The following is a 25,195-nucleotide window of genomic DNA, read 5'->3' on the forward strand; positions in this document are numbered from 1 at the left end:
TTCTATATATAACACATAATATAAAAGTCCCTGGCCAGTTTTGTACGTGCTTACAAAGTAATGCTTTCTTTTCCTTAAGAAATGTAAACTGAAACCATTATAAATCTAAGATGAGAACTAAATGAAATATTACACTCACATATAAAATTATACAAAATACTCTCTTAGGTTGCAATCTGGTTATATATATTTCCTTGAATACCGTTGCTACTTTATTTGTTTTTGATTATTTATTTATTTTGTTAGATAGTGGCAAATTGGATCATGCTGCCATAAACTCGAGGAGGCCGAAAAGAACCCATCAGAAAGTGAGCATATACATTATGAAACATCTTTTATAGTATACGGCCATCACGCAAAGTCAATATAAAAAGAGAAGCATCATTCCCCTCCCTAGTAAATCGTAATGATGAAAACTCCAAAATTTTCAAAGTGGGGCCCTCCTTCTTCTAATGGGCCCTACCCTCTATTATCCCCCACCACCATACCACAATCCAAATTCTCAATGCACCAAAAAAACAAATTAACAAGCAATTCACCATAATATCATACAACAAAACTTGCATTTTAATCTATAACACAAGAGAAAACCATTTGAGCAGCAAATAATATATCACCACATGCCTTATCCTCCTTCAGTAGTACCATCATCATATATTATCTCTAAGTTACCAACTAACATTATACATTTCATATTGTTATGTAGACAAGAAATGGGTGCACTGTGTTCCCCGTTTCCCTATCTTCCTTGCAATGATTCGTCCTTTATTCTTCTGCTACCACCCCCTAAGATTGGAGCTAGTGGTCTCTAGCTACCATTAATGAAGCTGAATATTTGATGAACTGCTTCTGCAATGTCACTTGCTGAACATAGCTTACAATCTTCTTCAATCTACATTATAACCACACACCACGCCAAAGTCCATTATTTGTCACCAAAAATTATAAAATAAAATTAAAAAAGGAGAAAAAGTGTAAATTGTGGTACGGCACAAAGAATATACTAATGTTAAATGAATAGTAATTTACCAAAGGTCCAAAAGGAAATTCCCTCTATAATTATAATTATAATGATAGACAATGTTGGAAATAGGGAAGGCAGGTTTTTGCTTAGATTGCAAGTCAGAAAAGAATAGTACACTGACTTGATTCCACTTTGTAGAGTTGACCATATTTTTTAAAAATAAAAATACTTTGAGGTGAAAACTCAAAAGACATAGTAATACCTTGAGATTGAGGGAGTAAAGGACAGAAGTCTCTGAGGAGGTGATGTTGAGGTGCAGAATGGTTAGCCTAAGGTCCTCCAAAGCAACAATGACCTTTAACAATTGTCCTGGCCTCCTTTGGCACTCAATTTTCAAGTTCACATGGGTTTGAATCAAGGTCACTTTTATGTCTGCTGCCTCTGACTTGTTTTCTGCCTTCACTTCATCCCCACAGTTCACTTCATCACTAGTTGATGACCTCATTCCATAGCCATGTGGTGATGATAATGACGATGGTGGTGGGGGCTTACACAACATGGTGGAAGAAGAAGAACCACCACCACCCTCTTCATTCTTTCTCATCCTTTTTTGTGCCTCAAGGGACTGAAGCAACTGCTCCAACTCCTTCACAAAATCTATTGCTCCCCCAATTATTGAGGCTTGGTCACCCTATACCCCATGAACAAGAATTCAATACATCAATATCAATAAAAAGGATAAAAAAACAAAAACATAATTTTTGAGCACCCGACACTTTAAAAGATTGGATTTTTAGCACGGATAAAGCAAGAGAAGGGACTTTGAGAAGGAGAAAACTTTGTTACATGCACTTTCTTGGATATTTTTGGTACTGTTTATGCAAATTACCCAAGTAAAATTTTAATTCCAAAATGGTAAACATCAAAAGTACTTAAAAAAATTGTCCTTTGAGAAAATGGGGTTCAGAATTGGACTTCATATATATTTAAAAAAAAATGATTGCATATAATGCACATACCCTTTGAATATATGAAGGTGGCATGAGGGATCTAAGGACACTGAGGTGGTCATTCATTTGGCGTCGCCGGTTGCGTTCAACAGCAATGTGGGTCATGCGTTGGTTCTCCACATCTTCCTTGTTCTTGCTTGGCCTTGTTCTCTTTCTCTTTCTCCTTTCCCTTGTTGCTGCTGGCTGAGATTTGGGGCATGTTTGTGAAACTTTCTGTGGTTCCTGGTTGCACTCATAGTTCACTTTCTCAAAACATGAAATTGAAAGTGGGTGTTGGAGTTCATTGCTTTCTGACTTCACTGGTGACTGCATCTCCAACATGTCATGTGTCACACAACTCTCTAGCTCCAATGCTGCTTGCACTTGTGCTTCCATTCTTGGAATGTAGGCTATTCCCTCCCATGGCTTCTTCATGTGCTGCAGCCTCAGAAGTGTTTGAAAGTTTGGCTCTTTCAAAGGGAAAAACTGTGGGGATTCCACACTCTGAAGCATCTGAAGGAACGGCATGTTGTCCTCTAAGCTTGATATCAGAAACTGCTCTTCCTCTTCTAGTCTCAGGCTTTCTTCATCCACCAGAACTTGGTCCAAACAATTCACTTCCAAAGGGTCTCCAAAGAACTGCAAGAGAAAGAATATATCACAAGGAATTAAAAATAATGGTAAGAGGATGAGAAGAGAGAGTGAGGTATTGGTTGTACTTCACTTTCATACACCCCAACTTTAATTCAAAAGAAGGAATATATGGTTCCATTAATGGGGTTGAGGTTGGGTCAGAATGGAGAAAAAAGGGCAAGACTATGCAGGAAAAGTGAGCAATAAAAAAAGAACGAAAGTGGAATGTCAACAAGGGGGGGCAGATACATGTATTTTTTCAGGAAAGTAGAAGCACAATGCATTTAATGCAAGCGTTTTGAGGAGTAAATGCAGTACTTTTCTTGGTTCTAGAAATGGGGTTGGAGGAAAAGGAAAAGGAAGAAGAAAGAAAAAGCGGTGGATGGGAAAGTAAGGAAAAGAAAGTAGAAAGTAGTATCATTAGTAATAACAAAGTTATATAATAGTAAGTAACACTACATACACAGGAATTGAGGGGTCCTTGGAGCCTTTCCATGATGAAAGCTGAGCAGTAGTGATCAAAGTAGTAGTAGTAGTGTTAATTAAATGCTGCTACCTTAGGGAGTGTATGAGGGTGACCAACATTCCGTATGGTAGTGATAGCTAACAAAAGAATGGTAATAAATGTAATCCCTATGGAGAAGCAGAGCGAGACCCCATATGAGAAACAAACACCCCCGCAATATATTATTCCTTTGTGTTTTCTGATATGATATGGCTTTGATACCCTCTTTCTTATATAAAACTATATAGAAGAATAATAATAAATGATGTGCTTGGAACCAGTCTCAGGTCACAAAACAGTAGTAGTAGGAGTAGGAGGGGAGAGTGGTATGATATATATCCAAAGAGAGAGTAAAGAGGTAAGAAATGAAAGGTGGAAAGTTCTCAACTGGGGTTACAAGAGATATGCTAGAGATTGATATGTATTTGAAACAGTAGTGGGAAGAGTTGGTGAGTGTGTGAAGAGAGAGAGAGAGAGAGAGTGAGGGAGTTAGACTTAGTTGTCTGGTTTACAAGGTCCCAAGCATTATTGGCGGTGGCAGTTTTGTCCAACAGCGGGGACAGACAGTTGTGGGACTCTCCCCCATCTCTCTCTTCTCTCTCATGCGAGAGAAAAAGTACGGTAAAGCCAGGAAGGGTTTTATTAAAAAAAAAAATGGAAAGGAAGTAGCTCTGGCCTCTGGAAAGGGCTTCTGTGGATTGTGTGGTCTGCATGATGATGATGGAACATGTCCAATTTCCTATTCAGGCTAACATTAGTTACACATAAGAACAAAATCACATTACATACGTAATATTTATTCTAATATTTTGTTATCCAAGTTAGTGTTAAATAAATAATACCTTTTTCATTTCAAATAATTGTTGCTAACGTCTGAATCAACTTTCGAATTTTTGTTAGAACTTAGAAGTACTGTTTAATATCTAACTTTTGTCTCAAATAAAATTGCTTTAGAAGAAAAAGATTGTGAGAAATAAAAAAAAAATATTGTTTTAATTTCATACAGATCGAGAAAAATTAGAAATTGACTAAAGAAAATAATAAATATAAAAAATAATTTTATTGTTAATATTACATTAAAAATTAAAATAAAATTTGTTAGTGGCAAAAATTAACTAAAATTATATTAAAAAACTAAATTGGAAAAAAAATTGTTATACATCAATTCTCATTAATTATTATGAGATGTATGCTAACATTGTTATCCAAGTTATTAAAAGGGCTGGACAATCAACATTACCTTGGTGTAATTGAAATTAGATCACATCTGCTAAAAATAATAGTTAGATTTTCAATAAAAATTAGTTATTGAGGGATATATTTCACACCTAAAATATAATAATAAAAAAAGTGAAAGAATATGGAGACATACACAACATATAGGTAACCATAATAATAAGTTGGGACCACTTAAATTATTGCACAAATCTAAATTATAAGTACTTTTATAAGTTTAATGGTCTTACACTAATAATATAAAATATTTTAATCTAATCATAATTCATTGTTAATATGATTTTTAAAGTAATTATTATATAAAATAATAATTTAACATAAAAAATCATATAAATAAAATTTATGATATATGTTAGATTATAAATAAATAATGATATAAAACTTTTTATACTCTCAATTTATAACCTTTTTCTCATTTTTTATTCAATTGTAACTATTCAATTAGGCCCAAGAGAACAAGAGATCTTCCTAAAAAGAACTATTCATCAAGAAGAATTTTAGTAGTTCAAAAGGGAATCTGACAATGTTTGGAACAAATGAAAAATGGGAAACAAAAAGCACGGATAAAGAGTAATCCTTTTAACGCTTTGTTTATTTTTCATTTTTCAAAATCATAAATATCTTCTACTGAAGATAATTTTATTTAAATCATATAAAATTATTATTAACCATCCTTCCAACCTTTCTTACACAATCGGGAAGAAAGACAATGTAAAAGAAAAACTTGTGAGACTCATTACTTTTGGGATCCTGTCAATTTGGACGGAGACCGATTGAAACTTTTTTGTACTATTTAAAACATCAATTTACCTTTATTTTACACACCTCTATATTTATTTAAGAATTTTTATGTCATTGTAGATGCAAACTTTTTTTTTACACAAACAAAGAAAAGAATTTATAACTCTTTCTTTTTATTTTCTTTCCAATCAAACAATCTAAAAATCATTTCAATCTTCCGTTCTTTTTTCTTGCTTTTTATTCACTTTCTTTCCTATACTTTCTTTTTGGGACCAGACAAAGGCTTAACTGCTTAAGCACAACCATAAAAGTATAAAAGTTAACTCTGAATTCTTAATCATTTATGTTAAATAATATGCTATTATTTTTTGTATTTTTGTGTCTGATAATTATTAATACGGCATTATTAGTTCTTGAAGCCCATCGAGATTTCAATAATTTATGTAACAGTTTTCAGAGCATAACTTTATCCAGAGGACATGGCTTCTTTACCCCGTAGTAGTTCAAGTAGTCAATTTATACTGCGCATGGAGAGCTACCGTGCAAGTACGAAGGTAAAGCCTCTTTCTTGTTCATTAATTGTGCGACATGATAATACTGTCACTAACCTATATTCGGTTTTGATGCACATTACGATTTCTGTTACTCGAACCAGATTGATTTATAAACCTTCTAGTTAAAACTTAAAAATATAATTATGTTGATAATTAACTAAGTTTACACGAGTTTCTTTATCGTTGTTTATCTCGTTCATTTTTTGAAGATAAAAATAAAATCACGGATAACTTGAGTTGTTTATAGACATTACCTTTTTTAGTTAAGAAAATAACTGTTTTTTTTATCCGTGTGATGTAACTTAAAAAATTACAATTTTTTTATTTAATATTTGTCATTATGATATATATATATATATATATATATATATATATATATATATATATATATATATATATATATATATATATATATATATAATTTATCTAACAATTATAAAGTTATCACGTGAATTTTTTTAATTTTTATCATTTCATTTATGTCATCTATAAATTTTTTGAGTTTTACTTTTACGTATTTTAAATATTTCAATTTTCAAATTTTATTTTTTAACTAACCTTGAATTGTTTTATAATAAGAAAAAAATAAACAGGGAATTTAAATGTCATATGTAAAGCATTAAAAGAAAATAGAATTTACAAATAAGAGAAAAATAGTAATTAATGAATATAACATGAATACTTTTTTTATTTTCTTCCTATTAAGGAGTTATATAATATATTTTTTCTGATTTACTCTATTAAAATTAGTTCACTATTAGTTTCTCTTTTTAAATAAAAAATAATGAAAAATTAAAATGAAAATTTGAAAGGTTAGAAATATGAATAGTTAAAAACTAAATTTGCATTAAAATACAATTGACAAATCATTTGAAATATAGTTATATTTTAAAAAGTGAGTAAAACATTATTTTAGCCTAAAAATGAAGGAGTCGATGAAATTAATCTCTGAAAATTAATAGAAATGATCAAAGGGATCACCAAAAGTTTAATTTACCAATAAAAGTGTTCTTTGTGTTTTTTTAATAAAAAAGTGGTCTTTGTGTTAATAGACATGAGTTGATAGTAAAAATGCTCACAAAAAAATTAAGTATTTGTTTTAGGGTATGATTAATCAGTATTTTTAAGATATTGGTTAAAGAATTAAAGTAAATATTTATTATATAAATCATAAGATAATATAATTTTTTTTATAAATAATTTTTTTTATCTCTTAATTAAAATATCTTTTTTAAGTTTTTAAAGCACTTGTTAACATTTCTCTATAAGAATTTTATTTGACAAATTAATCCTTTGATTTTACCCTTTCATTCTTTATGATTTCCTCCCTCGCCACTTCTCTCACTTATTACGTATATATCCTTTTTTTAATCTTTTATCACATCCTTCTTCTCGCTTTGTCTTTTCTTTGTTATCTCATTTTATTATCTAAGTTTCTCTTATTGGTTTGACATGACTAGTCATCCCCATAACTATATATATAAGAGAAATAAAGTTACATCCTAAAAATCAATTGAGATGAAGTGAAATTATATTATATATATATAAAAGTTACATCCTAGAAATGGAGGCATGTGAAACTTTTTAACAGTACTCTTCCAAATGCTTGCTAAAATAGATGATACATACAAAGAGACATACTATACTGACCCTAAGAGGCTAATAGCAAATTAAATTTCATCTTAAAACCTTTAAATAAAGTTTCCTAACAAATACTCCATATAAGATGTGCCTAAAAAATTAAGGCAAGTGTAACTTTGTAACACACAGAGCCATAGGGCCTGGCCCGTGGCAGCTTTTGCCCTGAAATCTGAAAAAACTCTCATCATCTTCATTTCTATTGCATACAGCATACAGTTTCTAGTGAGCATTTTTGTATTTGGCTGCGTCTCAAGTCTAGAATAAGAGAGTTGGTTAAAAATCACTTTTCACAATTCACAAACGCGCCTACCGTCCTTGTTGTCTCATTTACATGTCAGGCCCTGCACCTGTTGTGTTTTTTGGTTCAAATAAATTGTTGTCAAAATTTGGACTGGGGCCCATGCCAGCAGCCAGGCTTTTTAGTTTAGCATTCAGCATGTCTTGATGTAGTTTTTGTGTGAACTTGTTTTAATGGAATCCCACTGTGTGGCCAGACTTCTAAGAATGTATTTGATTTTTCTTTATCATAAATTTCTAAACATGTGAATAGAAAAATAACAATTACTCATTTCTTAAAAAATGAACATCAAATTCTTTTTAAACAAAAAAAATGAACACATACTTTAGTCCAAGATTCAGTTACAAGTTGTTCTGGTGATAGTTAAGTTATCCTGGTGCCACTTTTCTTCCATTAATCATTAACATATTATAACAAAACAAGTGTTTTCATTCGTTTAATAAATGAGTTAGAATATGATATGAAAATGTAGTGTATTCTGTTATATGGGTGACGCCCAGTAAAACAGAGGAATGCTTTAGATAAATCTCAGAAAATAATGAAATTTCATTTCAATAATAGAATAAAATAGATTGTTTGATTTTGTTTTATCTACGCCAACCAATTAATCACTAATAATTGGCATTGGGAAACATGTAGGACTACCTTATCATTTACATATGATGCAAATCCTGCACTTATAATCACAACGTGGTTAAGTTTTCCCAGGTCCAACTTGAAACTTTACACTCTTGATAAGATAGAAAAAGTGTGGAGGGTAGCACAGTAGATTTTGGATAACCTGGTATTAACCACGTATATGTCAAGTGAGGGAAATGGCACAGACCAATAGTAGGCCTCAAAGGATACACACATTATCTTGGTGTCTTGTGATTGTGAAGGCAATATCAAGATCCTGCCCAAAATCTCCAACTCAGTTTGCGTAGAGAGGCCAAATAAAGACAAAGCATGTGCATGGAAAATCCAATGTATATCACGTTTCTTACTTGGATTGCTATCATGATGTCAAGCCAAGCCACTCACGCGGTTCACTGTTCCACAAGGTAGTATTCTGTTTCTGTCGTATAAGGCGATTTTCAGTTTCTTGTATTTCCCTCTCTTTAGGTAATACCCTCCTAGTCGTAGGCATTATCAGGATGCATAATTTGTCCAGATTTTACAAATTCAACATTTCCTCATATATTCTAATTTCAGTGTCACTATTACACACCCAAAAAATTTTGACAGTATCTAAATAAAATTATTTTTAGTTTTACATTGCTTATAAATCGAAACTAAGGTAGGTAGTTTATAAACAACTTTTTAATGACCTTAAACTATCGTTAAAGCGGATAATATATATTAGATGTAGTGACCTTAAATGATATAATGGACTTGAGATAATATACCATATGTATTACGTGTTTAGTCCATGTAAAGTGAGTAAATTTTGATTTTAGTTTTTTTTTGTTAAAAAAGAAAGTTTTTTAGTTTTCATCTCTAAAATATGTGAAATTATTTTTTTCTTATGATTACGTGACACTTAATTATTTGCGTGTTTTAATAAAAACTCAAAATAGTCATCCTAGATGGTATACTAATATTTTCAGTATCATGTCAACATATGATACCTCTAAAAATATTTCTAAATCTTAGAATAAATATTTCTTATCTATCTTAAAATGAACAGGGAAAAAATAGTAATTATAAATTTTGGAGGGACGGAAATCAAAGAAAAAAGTTTTAAGAAGTCAAATTTTGTTCATTTTAAACAAGTGATTTCAAATTTTGAGAAATGAAAAAAAAATACTTAGGAACTAAAATCAAAATTCACTTATTAGGGACTAAAATAGCCTTATTTATTTTCATTTTTTTATTTTATTTGATTAAAATCAACATGTATTATAATAATTACTTTAAAATTATTCTAATTAGTTGATTTTTTTTTTTACCGATTCCAATTAGATGATACTATAGAAATCTTTGTAAATAGGGTATTTTGATTACTTTGATAGAAGGAAAAAAAATTAAGTAGAACCTCCATAATTAAAATTTGATTCTTTGGTGGGATCTTAAGATATTTTGTGAGAATCAAATTTTTTATTGACAAAGGTTAGAATTTTGTTGAAAAGGACAATCAAGCTCATGACCTTTCTCTCTCTCATTTCTTTTTTTTATCATCAAAATAACCTTATAACTCTTAAGGAAATCAAACTTAAGTCTTCTCTCACAAACATAACATATCTTACCAATTCATCTATACCCATTGAATATCAGTCTTAATAGAATCGGCAAAATGACCGATCTAAGTCAAATCGATTCATCGGATCAAGAATGAAAGATGGATTTGACTGAGCCAATCCATATTTTATACGAGCTTCATTTTTTAAAGTTTAACTAGACCTGTTGACCCATATTGACTCATCTTTTTTTTTTTTGTCTAAATTTATATAAATTCAAAAAAAAGAAAAAATTAAAAAATTATTCGGCCAAAATAAGTCCGATTAAATTCAAGCCTATATTTCTTAAGTCTAACTTAACCTGATTTTATTTGGATTAATATTTTCTTAATTCAACTTAATGTGATCCGACAAGCTAACGGAGCAACCGATTGACCTCATCTATTTTATCAACTCTAAGCCTTAGTATATTATTCACTTTAAATGAGTAAAATCCTTATACATCATATTCCACTCGATCGATGCCAGAATCTTATCCTTTCTACACTGTATGAAGCAAATTGGATAACATCTGGGTCTTCATCTTCCTTGAACACAACTTGATGTTCCATAATCAACCCATAAGCGGAGTAACTGATTGTCCCTATCTTTTAGGGAATAAATTAGCATTTTAATTTCCTACAAATGTAAAGTAAATACTATTATATATATGGGTGTGAAAACTAAAATTGCTTTATTATATTCTTTTAGTATTTCAAATTGAAACATCCAAAATCGTAATAAAATACTTACCTGTGTAGTTTTAAGTAAATCTTCACATGCTTAATTCACATTGACAAATTAGTTCTGAGTCTAAATTTAATTTTGAGTTAAATCAACCATAGATAACATTTTAATCGAATAAAAAATATTGTGGGTTAGAATTATTCAAATAATAAATAACTTTTTTAAAATTAATTTTACAAAATACTCCTTCAAACACATTAAATTATTAATTGAGGGTATACTGTAGATGCCTTCGCTCTTGGGGCAGGAACAGTTTGGGGATGTTTTCCTTTGTCTGAACCCATAAGGACTCAATGTCCCGCACATGTGACTACTCTTAGAATTACTCGTACATTTGTAGTCATCTCACTTATGGCATTTTTTTTATCGATAAAAATTAAAGATGAACTCACTCACTTTACGCAATCAATTAAGCTACACCCACTAAACCTCACTCACGGCATCTTATTACAGGTATAAATATAATATCTTGCATAGTAATTACACCCTTTCGAGTTTCAATAACAATCATAGTAATTAGTAAGTATTCTCCAACTCTAGAACCGTGCAAAACTTACAATTCGTCTCTAGTCAGTACTACTCTCATTCAGAGTTTGAAAACTATTTTAACTCTTACACTGTCCAACGTTGACTTCAGAATCTTGTCGTTGTTCACCAAGGACACCACGGAAGGTGGAGAATGGGGACAGATTATGTAACTTGGTGATTCGTCAAAATAGAGTGTATTTGTTGGAATAGAACCTATGATCAATACAGAAAAATTTCTTAGTGGTGGGAGATTTAAGGTAATATACATGAGATCATAGGTTTAAACCTCGGTATGACCATTAAACACACACAAAAAAATACAAAAAAATTTCTTTTCACATTTTGTCTTTGGTAACGTGTACAATCGGATAGCCAAACAAAGTCATGTTAAAAGAGTTTCGATCACCAATAGTTATAGCATCAACAAATTCAAGACAGCTGAAAACCTTTACAATCTTGTGCTTGTGAAGCGCAAAACTTGTCGGTAATACACTCCAAAACACAATACAGTTGCTCATCTGGTTCGGAAGGGACCCTTTTGTATTTAACATCATTGATGCATTAAGGTGACCAAGGCAAACTTGTATTAGATTGTACCAAAAGAAGTTTTAAACGAATTAATAAAATTCCTATAAATCTGAAAGAAAAAAAAAAGCTGAGTAGCAGTGAAGTATTTGACAATAATATCACAGATAATAAAAATTTGGCATGTAAATATTCAATGCTCATATCTGCACTCTTAAACTTCTAGATAGAAGAATATAAGAACATCGACAAATTTGAGTTCCAGAACAATTCCTCAAGTCCAACTAAATCCTTCCCCTCTAATCTTTACTACCAGAAAATAGTCAATTAAAGAAGAAAAATTCTAACGCTCTATCTGTATGGTGACATGGCTGATGTTATAAACCCTTTTGATATAGTCTATAACCTTGTCCAGCACCAAGTCTGCATCTGCTTCACGTCTGATCTTAACATGACATGCAAGCAAAACCTTTCCCACTGTAATGGCCCATATATGCAGTTCATGAACGGCCACTACATCTTCCATATCCAACAGCCCCCTTTCAAGCTTAGTAGCATCTATCTCACGAGGTGTGCTCTCCATCAGGACTTCCAAAATGTTTCGCAGCATGTTGATGGTTGTCCCCATAACAATTACTGAAAAGATTAGAGTGCAGATTAAATCAACAATTTGCCAACGAGGGTTATACCATATGACTGCTCCCCCAATCATTACCCCAATACTTTGGATAGAGTCCCCAAGAACATGGAGATAAGCCCCCTGTACATTTATGTTCCATTGCTTCTTCTTCTTAGTTCCACCTTTTGACTCACCAAGAAGCAGTTCAGTAACCTCTTTGTGAGCATGATGGTGCAAGTGATCTTCATCAGTATGATGGTGAGCATCTTTTGGATGGTTTTCATCATGATGGTGTGTGTGATGGTGCTGATCTTTGGTATGCTTTGCATCACAATGGGTAGACATTGTAAATCCATGACTGTGGCCATGACCATCATGTCCGTGTCCGTGACTGTGACCAGCATGTCTGTGGCCATGATCATGACCCAATAACAATGCCATGATGATATTAACCACAAGACCAAATGCAGAAACTAAAAACATTAAAAAACCATCCACATTTTTAGGACCAGCAATGATTCTATCAATGGCTTCATATACCAGAATCCCAGCAAGCAACCATATCATTTGAATAGAAACCAAAGCACCAAGAATCTCTATTCGGAAAAATCCATATGACTGGCGAGGTGTAGCTTCCCATCCAGCAGCCCATAATGAAAATAAGGAGATGGCAAAGGATGCAACATCTGAAAGCAAATGAGCTGCATCAGTCAATATAGCAAGACTGTTAGCTTTGATGCCACCAACCACTTCAACAGTCATGAAAATAACACAAAGGACCACTGCCATGAAAAGCTTTCGCATAGAAGTTGATCTTTCTTCAGAATCCTTAGAGATGGATCCAGCATCTGCAAACCCACACGGTGCTTCCCCACAAATCTTCCTTCCACCATCAGGAAAATCACCACTGATCTCAATAACTTGTGTATGCTGAGAGCTTTGTGCTTCCATCTACAATATATACAAAAATGTAACATTTCTTGAGTTAGAGAAAAACCATAAACTCTTCCTAGCATTAAACAGAAACAAGAATTATATCAGCCATCAATAACTTTTTACAGCATATCTGGGACAATTTGATCCCACAGGACACTGCTCCAGAAGTAGAACAAGTAATTAAAAGAAATCAGGCCAAAAAGTAAGGTTTGATATGAGCAGATGTATTATCCAATTGTACATCTAAGCCCTATATTAGTTGCAATGGTGTTATAAATCAAGTGGAGCTCTCAATGACATTCGTTAATATTTGGCTAACATGGTTCTTTAAATCAATAGCCCATATCTATGTGTCTGTGCTTAGCCTTAATTAATAGGCAACAATTTGAGTAATCTCATGAAAATCAAAGTCAAATAAAACCCTTTTTGTATGAAAGAATAGTATGTAATTTTTTTCAGTTAAAAGAGTTAGATACAATCTCATACAGGCTGAGCCGAATGAGTAACATTGTAGCACAACTATTACTAGACTAACAGATGATAATTGAAAGCAGTAGCAAAATAAGTAGACCTCAAGCAATAGTGCTTAAACAATTGAGTAATGCTATATCCTCCCAACACATCCTTCTACAAACCCACCTAATACTACCTTATAAATAAAGTACTAAATGAAAAATAAAAATATTTAATATTTTGGAAACATAAAAGCATTTAATATCTTCTTGATTAGAATGATTGTTAGGTTTTCACCAAATAAAAGGATTGTTTGGTTTTCACCAAAAAAAAAAGGATTGTTAGGTTTTCACCCAAAAAAAAAGGACTGTTAGGAAGGGTACATACGAGGATTTAGAAATATTCAAAACAATATATATGTCAAATCACTTCACAGCAGGGAAAAGTGGAAAACATTATTCACAAGACAGAAAAGAAACAATAAGAAACCGAAGGACAACATTGCAATCTACATATATAAATATTCCTTTGGACTATGAATAGAACAAAAAAAAACAAAGATATATTCTTTTTGCATTTGAAAGATACTTGTGTCTCTATGCTCAACTACAGGCAATAGAACCTAAACATCAAAACCATGGTTCAAAGTAAATTGATAAGAACCTCGGGAGAACTACACCACAAAAAGTTAGTTGTTGGTGTTAGAGAGACCTAGACCTTATAAACCCCACACTAAAACCCCATACTTCAAATGGGGGTTTTGGATGCCAAACACAAGAATGGAATTGCATATAGAAGCCACGGAGAAGACATTAGAAATGGAGAATGGAGGCACAGGAAGAGAGTGTGAGGCCTAGGATCTACAGGTCAGGAAGATAGAGAAAGTTCAATGAGATACTGGGGATTCTGTTATGCTGCAACAGTCAGGTTTCAGATCTGCCTAAAATCAGTTGGGAGGAGGCAAAGAAGGATTGAATGAAGGGGATGCTTCAAGAAAAAACAACAGAGACAGCACAGAACCATTATTCAGATGAACAGTGGAGAAGATTGGAAATTCTGATTTTCTCAGGTGATGAAGCTTAAGAACAAAGGAAGTCCTTCTAAACCTGAGGTGAGAAAATGAGTATAATGAAATTCCTACTAAAGAAAGATACATTAGGAATTGATCAGAACATAACTAATAATCCATCAAATCCGAAAGCCTAGGAAAGCCTGGTTGAAACAACAATCCCAGCTAAAATACTTATAAAAGTAACAGCTTTATGATGTAACGATCCATTGATTAATGCATTGATATGCATCAGAAAATTAACCAATCACTGGGCTGTTGATGCCTGACAATAATTACAACAATATGATTAACTAATGAATTTACACAACTAATATATATTATATATAGAGAGAGAGAGTTTCTTTATAATTCCATAACTGAAACACGATAATCTCACTATGAATGACTAATTTAAATGAACTAACACGTAAAACGGATTTAAAACCCAGGTCTGAAGAATTCATTTACAAAACAAATAATTAAATGCAAACAACTTGTAACTTGCAAGTAAAGAGCAAAACTATACTAATGTTTTCCAAAACAAAGAAACTCAGAAAGAAAAAAAACTTCAAATGAGATGAGCTTTACTTCAAGCAGATATCAGTGATATTTTAATAATTGACAGGCCCTAACCAAGGTTCACATTCACACTCCAAGTAAGGATTGGACAAATAGTTTCACAAATGAAGGAAAATGCATACGCATCAGTCACAAACATGAGTTCCTTTTCAACGAATTATTCAATATTCAAAAAAATATGGAACAAAGACACAAAGTAACCACAAGTGCAACAAGGTCAACTAATCACCACTATACTCCAAAATTGAAATTAAAATATAACATGAACCTACACGGAGACCTCCTTGCACAATATAAAGAATATTAACAAGTTTTAGAGAAAAAAAAGAAAACAACCTAACAACTTGACTTCTTAGAATCCTAGAAGCACAAAAATAAAAATAAAAAAAATTGCAAAATAATCAAGTCAGCTGCAGAGAGCAAGACTATTTATTAAGTGGAGAATGTCATAAGTCAACACAAGAACAGTGAACTCAGCCGCCAGGAGCTGAATATAGCTATATAAACATAAACTAGTCTTTTGCCCGTGCGACGCCCGGGCCAAAAAAATATGAAGCATTCAATTGATTAGGTGACTGAATCTCCTGCACACACATCATGTTCTGACACAGAATAGAACCTTCTAGGAACCTAACAAACAAAAAAATTGCAAAAGCAAAACAACAACGAGGGTTCACCTAAACCAGATTAAAAACTAATACCAAAAGATTATGAAACAATAATTTCACACCAAAGAAAGGAACGATCCAGCAATCGACACAGCCTCGAAATCATAAACAGGGTGAAACGAGAAAAACGTGTTTGCTGGTTATCTTGCCGCGAAAAATGCTAGTATGACTCACTTGGTTTTTTGAGGCTGCGCCGTGCTTTCTTCCGTCGTGAGAATCGAAACGCGATTCTGTGAAAAAAAAGGGTATAAGAAAGAAGATAAAGGAGATAAGAAAAAGGTAGAAGAGAATAAATAATAATAATGGAATGGACGCACTGCTACTCCAATGGGCGTGATCGTTCTGGATCTCTCTCACCTTCTTCCTTCTGCTTTGTTTAAAGAAGGTTGCTACTAGTTGCCAGCCAAAATTTTCACAAATCAATTTCCATTTTCAATCATTTCGTAATAAAAAAATGTTTCGTGTTCAGATATTATGCTACAATAGAGGAAACATATGGATATTATATTGCAGGCTCATGACGTAATTAAAAATATTGATGAAATGTTTAAAATAAATGCATATTGGTGCTATATTAGTATTAGTTTTTGAGTTTTAAAGAATAAAATACAATATCTTTTTTCCTAAAAAATATATCTTTTTTTTCCTTCTCATATTGTTCCAATTTAGTTTTTCTTAATTTAGAAATAATTTACTTTTAGTCGTCAAGATTTTTATATTATAATTATTAAAAAATACGCTTTGATTTGAGGAGAAAATTTGAGTATTTCTAATTGAAAAGAAAAAAATAAAAATATATATTTAAAGAACTAAAATCGAATTTGACTTTTCTTTTGTGATACTGAGACACATATTTTTATCCATCTTTAAATTTTACAAAGCAGCTGAATTATTCTAATTAAACCGATAAATTCCAAAATGAGCCATGTCTTGTGTTAAATATTCACAAAAATAATAAATTTATGGCTTATAACAGTTGTGTAGTTAATTAAAAAGTGATGGTACATGTGGAAGATATCCACATACACGAAGACCAGTCTCTGTAATTTTTTTAAAAAATAATTGTGTTTTTAGTTATTAGAAAGGATATGTACTTTTTATACTCTGTTCATGACAAAATTTTATTGAAAGTGCAAGAAAATATCAATTGACACATTTATCGTTTTTTTAGGAGTTTGATACTTTTATTGTTAAGAAAAATTAAATATGACATTTACTGAAAAATTAATTTATTTTATATATAAGATTAATATAAGATCTATTTAAAAAATTTATGGCTCATTTTTTTTTGTTTATTTTATAATTCCCGGATTTCAGAATAGTTTGACTTGGCCAAATATAAAAATTTCCAGAAGTAAATGCTCATAATAAACGGAGAGTTTTGCACAAACTCTATATATTGACATGTGCCTACCATAAAAAAATTGTTATATATATATATATATATATATATATATATATATATATATATATATATATATATATATATATATATATTAAAATTTAACAGTGTTTGAAAGGTTAAAAATAAAATCACTATCTTTTTTTTCCATGGCGTCTCTCTCACGTGTTTGTTATGACTTTAATTTTATTTATTTATAGTATTTTCTCCCTTTTATGCTCAAGTTGATGACTCATTCCCACTTAAAATTTTGTTTAAAGTTTACTCCTTATTTTTTATTTACCATTTATTGAAAATTTTATTTACACATGCCTTGCATCAAAATAATCGTGTATTTCTTATCTGATGAATATGATAAGATATGATACCAAACCAAAAGAATATGATAAGCTCAATCCTATCTAATGCTTGATGTATACCACATAATTAATCACATAGTGTATTTCTTATCTAAAAATATTAAGCTAAAGGTGAATATTGTAATATTAAATTGAAAAAACGGATTAGATAAATGCGAATAAATAATAAGCTTTTTTTATTGGAGTAAAAATGGATAAAAATATAAAATTGAAAACAAAATAAATTATTTATCATTTGGTTAATAGAAAATAAATTATAAAAGATCACATAGACTCAATAAAAAATATCCTTTTAGTTGAGAAAAATAGAGAAAAAAGAATAAATAAAAATATAATTATACTTATTTATTCACCTATTAACCATTATATTATGAAGGATATAAAAATAATTTAACCCATTTTTTCTAATAATTATACAAGAAGAAAAAAATATTTTTTCTTCTTTTTATTTTATTTACTTTTTTCTTGTTTAGACGATTATTGTTATGATTTTATTGAATTTTCATGGTATTTATTCATATTTCTTAATTAAGAATGAGAAAAAAATTTATCATGTTGTAAGTAAAGTTTTGGATGAACCTGATCTAACTTCAAACTAAAGAAAATGACTAATTCTTTTAAGTATTAATATTTATTTAAGAAATTGACATCTTATATATAATATGTATTTTTTTTCATATATATGAACTTTAGGATTGAATCATTCACCAGGAGCAAAATTATATATTGACTATATCCTGCGATGTTGGGTGTTGTAAGCAAATTTAATTTCAAAATAAAACTTTTTTTTTTCAAAAAAAATATATTAACTTGACTAGTAATTGAGTAAAATTAATTATAAATATTATTAGTAATTTTAGTAAGTTAGTCACGCAATTTTTTACTAATTTCTATAATTTACAAAATAAATTTTTTAGCATACACTCCTCTATTAGAGAGTAATTTTGTTCTGAATGAAATTAATTTTATGTCTTATTTCAAATGATATATGTAATTCAATGTGTAATTAAATAAATTGAGTATATGTTCAAATAGTATAAAGAGATTATTTTATATTATTATCTAGTTATAAATTATTATATATGATAAATTTATTGATTTATTATAATTTTTTTATATCATTAATTAATTATAACTTATGATAAATATGTTTTTTTAAAAATAATTATTTAAAAAAATGCTTAACATCGATACTATTATATAGATAACATGCTAAATGAAGAATCCAAAAAAAAGAAAAAAGACAGAGAGAGAGAGAGAAAGGATTGAGTAGTTGCTTCAAAGCCAATATTGTTGAGAATAGAGGGAGTGAGTATATATATGGAGGTAAAAGAAGCCATTGAAAATTATAAGGAAGATTCAAGCCTTTATCAAAGGTCTGACTTGTTTTTATTGTGGGAAAGATGGTCACAAGAAGTAAGAGTGTGAATTATTAAAGAGGGATTAGAAGGTTAGAACAATCCATCATCAAATAAAACCCAGGAAAATGGAAGAATAAATTAACCACTATACGACTGTGGCCTTAAACGAAGAGAAAGAATTTTTTTATTGGTGATGAAAAATATCTAAATAGTTGATTCTAGAGCTTTATTTAACGTGAGACCTTTTGAAAGATTCTTCTCATCATATTAAAAAGTTGACTTTGAAAGGATGAAAACGGGTAACCATTTCACAAACTAATTTTCTGCAATGGTTTCTTATAAGTTTTGGACCAGTTCCTACCAATTTTGAGATGAACTGAATTTTTTAAGTTAATGGACCAATCGTTAGATCGGAAGAATCCAGTTCAATTTTCAAGACAATGCTTGCTGTTGGATGTCAGCTACAAAACATTAATATTAATGTAAAAAATATTTTAACCATTCAAACCATAAATAATAATTTTTAATCATATTTAAGAAACCGTTAACATTTACAATTAAACTCGTTAATTAAAAATCAATTATGTAAAGATTATTTTATAAAAATACAATAGTATGGCCAAAGAAATTTCAAAAATCAATGACATATAAATAACTTTAAAGTGAATGAGAAAGTATACATTGTTACAAGCTAGGAATAAAAAAAAAAAAATATTATTACAAGATATTAAACACATAACTAGCCAAGAAAATCAAACCATTTCTTCCGAAACTCGGCTTTCTTAATTTTTACTTAGTTTTCCAGTGTTGTGATCAATAATACCTTGATAAAAGACTTACCCATGTCATCTTCTTTTCTTTTCTTAGTGAACAAGTTAAATTTTAATCTCTTTCCTTTTCAACAAGTAAAGACATGAAGAGCTTCTAAATTGATAAGTAGTATATATGTTCGTCTGATCTGGCTTTACAAAAGCAAAGCACTTTATGTGAGATAGAGACAAGAGACAAGTAGCTACTGGCTAGCTAGTGCTTTCTTTGCTGCATGAACTCCCCACGCGTCCAAACCTTGATTCCCCTGTGCCACAAACAGGGATCCGGATCCCTTCCAGCCATATATAAATCACGCAGTGAAATTATTAGAATCGTTTAATGAAGATATAATAGTTCGTAAATTATTTTAATAAACTTAACTTTAAAACAATCTTTAAAATATTAACTATTTGATTAAATCAGACTATTTACATCTACCATTGTGTAAATATGTAAATGCAGGTAATTCATCATTTCCGGCCCACAAACATATCCAACAACAATGGCAAAATCCAAATTAATATGCACACATTCATAATATTCATAATTCTTGTTTAATTTCTCTCTCTCTCTCTCTCTCTCTCTATCCATAACATGACATTGTACACAATGTGACTCAAAATACTTCAAATAGTCAAATCTCTACTTTTCTTTTACATATTACATGTCACTCAAACACAAAATACGAAGTTCCCAAAATACAAAATCCAACTTTCTATATGTAATTGCTGGTTTAATTTTTGACAAAAATATTAAAATGTAATAGGAATAATTAAGATCACTAAGATACATCCATGCATGTATGCACACATTGTACTTTATTAATCAGATACAAGCCTATTGTAAGACAATTATCATGTATTAACATCACAAACTGGAGCACCAAGAAGAGGAACCTGACCCACAAAACCTTTCCTCAAACCCATCAAAACATCACACTTGACATACAATCCATAATGTGCAGAGTTTATGTCACCAGCTCTCCACCTCAACCTTCCAAACAACACAAGTTTCACGCCCACCACCCCATAATTCTCGTCCATGGCCAGTCCATTGCTGACGTCCTCCGACACCGGCACCGGCACGCCTCCGATCTCCGGGGACAGCGACACGGCGCTGTGCTTCTCTATGAAGAGCGGCGGAAGCATGACATGCGGCGTAACGGGCTGGTTGCGGTAGGACACGTAGGCGGAGAGCCTGTCAAAGGAAATTGAGACGCGCCTGTTAGGGTTTCTTATGACCATGTTGAACTGCATGGCGATTGACATGAGTGGCGGCGAGGTGGCGTTGAGGCCGTAGACGGCGGCGCTGGCCACCGTGAAGCGCGGCTTGGTAGGGTGGTAGGCCAGCCAGAGAACGAGGAGTATGATGCCGAGTAGGAGGAGGAAAACGGTGATGCAAATGCAGTGTTCACGTTTGGGGGCATTGGGTTTGAAGCGTGAAGCTGCGCCTTTGTCCATGTTGTGGACTTGGTGTTGGTGGTGGGGAACTTTGCCAGGGAAGCGGTAATGTGTGTATTGTGTAGGGTTAGGGTTAGGGTTAGGGTTAGGGCGAAGGATGTGATTAGGGTTATGGTTATGGTCTTCTTGATGTTGTATCTGCATTTCTGCCATGGGAGGACTCGTTGATCTCTAGTTAAAGAAGTTGTGTTGTGTGTGTATGAATAATGATATGACTCTGTAGTGACAGCAAGAAATGGTGGGGGTTGTGGATATAGAGAACAAGAGAAAAAAGTTAAAGGAAATCTATATGAGATGGAATAAAAGGGGAAACTTGGAATCCAAGTATAAGGGCGAGTTTTTCTTTTAGTTTTATTAGATCAATGGCTGATCATTGATCACCTCACTACTGTACTCTACATGTGTTTTACTTTTTTTTTCCTGTTTTATGCCTTGCTTTGTCTTTATCCAAGCTTTTTTTTTTCCTTTATATGCTTTTACTAACGTAATGTGAATAAGCAACCCGTAAACTAACAATGTTAGATGACTGAATACATGGTAGAGAGACTCTCACTCTCTCTCTCTCTCTTTCATTGAGAGAATAAGAGAAAAATCTCTTTTCCATGCCAAACAAACATACAGTACGTGGGTGGTGGTTTATAAAACAGTTGCATTTGCATGCATGAAAATAACAACAAAAACATATATAAATCAACTTAAATGCGGATGGATGACGTAAGGAGGATTTGCATGCATCAGCATCAGTTGCATTTGCATTCACTTCTTTGCCTGCTTCAATTCGTTCCCTTGGACCCGAAATTGAAGACACCTCAACAAAGAAAACTAATAAAATGTTACTACCATTTAAAAGTGAGAAGTTTTTAATGTCATGTTGAAACTAGAAAGGACAAGAAAAGGGACAAAGGATGTTTTTTTTTTTTTTTTTGCTGGGTTTTTGTGATTTTTTTTATGTGGGTGTTGGGTTTGTGGCGATTTGTGATTTTTTTTTTTGAACTTGTGATTATCTTGCTTCTTCATGTTCTTCATGTGTTAATCCCTCCTCTTTCTGTTAGATATCTAAACTAGGAAAATTGATTTATTAATTGTTAACCAGCATTAGTTGTAGTTATACAAGCACTGATTGTATAAGAACTCCACTCCATTTACTCCAATGGTGAACTTAGTTAAATAACATTGTTTAACTTTAATAAGTCAATTAGCAATTAACTACATTAAAGATGCTTATGTCTTAAGGTTTTAGATTTAATGTGATATTTCATTAATGTAATGATGCGTCTTACCTCTTGATGGGAGATCTCCTTGATGTTTTAGGCTCCCCACGATGGGCAAACATCTCCTTTGTATATTTTTTGTCACTCCAATGAAACACACATCCACGAAATAAATTAAATAAATAAAACTAATAAAATGTTTGATATTTAAAGAATGATAAATTTTTAACATATGACATTTATCTAATTAGAGAAACAAAAATGAAAAATAAATGAGATAAATAAATGCAGGAAAAAATATTTGGACATCCAAGTGTAGCCACTTACAAAGAGATAGTTAAATATGAGAAATAAGTGATTAATATATAATGTGATGAGAGAAATAAACAAAAAAAAATAAAAAGGTGTTAATAAAGTTTTTTAGTATTCAAAAACCTAGGCTCTTTAAATTCAGCTAGGGATGTGCAGAGTCAGCAAAAAAAAAAAGAATCGTTTATGAATCACTGTTCGATTTTAAATTTAAAAATTCAATATGTTTTGGAAAATCAGTTTGGAATGGAATTTATTTTAAAAATTGATTTTAAACTAAATTAATTTTGAACTAGTCTTAAGCTAATTTTAATAATCGAATTAGTTTCAGGTTTCTGAACTACATTTTATTAAAAAAAGAAAAACTTATTCGGGTTTTAACCGAATCGATTAGAAAGCTATTTTTCCTTCACACCCTTAATTTCAACCCGTTGGTAAAACCAAATTAATCACCAGTCCCCATTTATGTTTCCTTTCGTCTCTTTTCAATAAAAACATAACACCTTAACATAAAACAACAAAATATTGATATTTAAAGAAAATCTTTTTAAAGATGTGTCATTGTTTATTGGAGCGACAAGAAAAGAGACAGCATAAAATAATTTGTCTCCTTTATATGTCCGTTTGGTTTTCTCTCAATTGTATGTCCTAAGAAAAAAAATTCCAAACTCGCTATTTAAAAGATTTTTTTAATAGTTATATTTTTTTAATTGTAAGGAACAAGACATGCCTCGAAAATAATTGATTTCAGTTTCTTGTGGACCTTACATCTACTTGGTAATTGGAGCGCTAAGCCGTTAACTGTTTTAAGGGTATCACGTGCTTCATTAGGGCCATTAATTTGAGCTTTTAAAAAAAATTAAAAGTACGCTTTAAAAAATTATAAAAATTATTTTCTCTGTTTTTCTCAGTAGCCAAAAAAATTGTGAGAAAAATACTACAAATTTGATTATAAAATTATTTTTATTTTCACTTAAATAAATGTCAATCAGTTTTCAAGTATTCTATTAGTTGTTGGTCATCAATAAATATTTTAAATCTATCTGTTTTTACTAGGAAATAAAATGTCTAAAATACATCAAGTAAAATTATTTGACAATACTCCTATAAAAAGAAATACGCAAGGATAATCATGTTATTTACCCCAAAATTACAGTCCATTTTATTATGAGTAGTGCTATAACAATCGAATTTATATATTTCTTTTACTAGGTTTTCCCGTATAATTTAGGTGTGAAAGTTGTAATTTAGCTCAATCTCAAGCAACTCATTTTAAAAAATACCTGTTTAAGTCATACCCCATTAAAATCTTCACGGGTAAGCATTTCTCCCTGTTTTTGCCATTTGATCCCTACAGTCAAATCAAACCTGATAAAACTCGTGGAGCCAAGCCAAAAAGTTCACTGCTTGTTCATGTAAGTTCTTGATGGAAAATTAGAAATGCTTTTTTCTTTCCTTTTCTATTCTTCAAAGAACCTTATAATGTGAAACAGTAGTGGTGAGTGTTGATTATGCCTTATTTTATTCACAAAAATAAGCAAAATATTAAAAGTGAAGATAGTGACAGCTCAGAATGAGCCCGAAGAGAGAAGATGCCAAGGATGAACAACCAGAAATAGTCGAAGGTGACGTGGCTCGATTTGAGATTAAACGTTAAATTTGAAATTTAATCTCAATATATAAAAGAATTGTAATAAATCAATAATGTAAACAAGTTAATAATAAATTAATTTTCAAATTTTACAATTTAATATTAAATTTATATTTAAAAAAAATATAACTTATTTTTAAATTGATTCTTAAATATTATAAATTTAATGATAAATGATTTGAAAAAATTATTTAAATGACAGTTAAAGGTATCACACTTTCGAGACAAATCTCCAAATTAAAATATCATTTCTGCTTGCAACGCAAAGATGTGTTGATTACTGCTAACGTGTCTTCACTTCAATCCTGCACTTGTTAATTCAAATCCTTTTTGGAGTTTGGATTATGCGTCTTCAAGTCCCACATCATCCTAACCAAGTGTGTCCCACAAGTGCACATTATTGATGCTTTCCCTGTGGAAGTTCATGCGCTGGTTTCATCAAGGACCACTCTTCAATATGAATGAGTGCTTTCAATCATTATGTCCATCAACATTCAGCATTCCATTTAATCTGCGTCGCAATCTCTCCATTAGAGACGAAGAAATAGCTTGAAAGTGAGACGAGAAGAAAACTGTAGAGCATGAGCATGCAAGGGGAACCATAACAGTGTTATAGGCATAATTTTTTTTATTTGGATACTATATCACCTTCCAAATAACATGGGGACTTCAGGGGCCGTTAGCTTCTTACAGGTATGCAATCTTACTTTTGGACACTTATTGCTATGTATCGAGGAAACAGAAAATTAGTATAGGTAACAATTGCG

General features: G+C 31.3%; 3 protein-coding genes across 8 annotated transcripts; all 3 read right to left on the reverse strand.

Annotated features, from left to right (window-relative positions):
- Positions 1–544: 544 nt before the first annotated feature.
- On the reverse strand, positions 545–3,701 carry LOC100789928 (transcription factor bHLH57). The gene is made up of 4 exons (XM_003528713.5): positions 3,050–3,701; positions 1,984–2,592; positions 1,227–1,655; positions 545–892 (listed from the first exon to the last, which is right to left on the reverse strand). Exons 1-4 carry the CDS (start codon positions 3,080–3,082, stop codon positions 809–811), a joined length of 1,155 nt encoding a protein of 384 aa, XP_003528761.1. The 5' UTR covers positions 3,083–3,701; the 3' UTR covers positions 545–808.
- A 7,999-nt stretch (positions 3,702–11,700) lies between these two features.
- LOC100790458 (cation efflux superfamily protein) lies at positions 11,701–16,341 on the reverse strand. Of its 6 annotated transcripts, none has more exons than NM_001255709.3 (3): positions 16,183–16,340; positions 16,040–16,095; positions 11,701–13,129 (listed from the first exon to the last, which is right to left on the reverse strand). In NM_001255709.3, exon 3 carries the CDS (start codon positions 13,127–13,129, stop codon positions 11,903–11,905), a length of 1,227 nt encoding a protein of 408 aa, NP_001242638.2. In that variant the 5' UTR covers positions 16,040–16,095; positions 16,183–16,340; the 3' UTR covers positions 11,701–11,902. The 6 variants fall into 6 exon arrangements, with proteins under 6 accessions (NP_001242638.2, XP_014632833.1, XP_040872799.1 ...); XM_014777347.3 differs by having other exon boundaries at positions 11,767–13,129; positions 16,186–16,341; XM_041016865.1 differs by having other exon boundaries at positions 11,767–13,129; positions 15,928–16,095; positions 16,183–16,326.
- Positions 16,342–20,308: 3,967 nt separating this feature from the next.
- Positions 20,309–22,162, reverse strand: LOC100780333 (NDR1/HIN1-like protein 12). The gene has a single exon (XM_003529821.4). It carries the CDS (start codon positions 21,408–21,410, stop codon positions 20,652–20,654), a length of 759 nt encoding a protein of 252 aa, XP_003529869.1. The 5' UTR covers positions 21,411–22,162; the 3' UTR covers positions 20,309–20,651.
- Between the last annotated feature and the right edge of the window lie 3,033 nt (positions 22,163–25,195).

Source organism: Glycine max, chromosome 7 (genome assembly GCF_000004515.6).
Source record: "Glycine max cultivar Williams 82 chromosome 7, Glycine_max_v4.0, whole genome shotgun sequence".
NCBI classification, from domain to species: Eukaryota; Viridiplantae; Streptophyta; class Magnoliopsida; order Fabales; family Fabaceae; genus Glycine; species Glycine max.

Coding starts and splice junctions, on each gene's coding strand:
- LOC100790458 (NM_001255709.3), bottom strand. CDS start 13,129: ATGGAAGCACAAAGCTCTCAGCATACACAAGTTATTGAGATCAGTGGT.
- LOC100789928 (XM_003528713.5), bottom strand. CDS start 3,082: ATGGAAAGGCTCCAAGGACCCCTCAATTCCTGT. Junction 2,593..3,049: donor AAGGACCCCTCAATTCCTGT/GTATGTAGTGTT, acceptor TTTCTCTTGCAG/TTCTTTGGAGACCCTTTGGA. Junction 1,656..1,983: donor CACCTTCATATATTCAAAGG/GTATGTGCATTA, acceptor CATGGGGTATAG/GGTGACCAAGCCTCAATAAT.
- LOC100780333 (XM_003529821.4), bottom strand. CDS start 21,410: ATGGCAGAAATGCAGATACAACATCAAGAAGACCATAACCATAACCCT.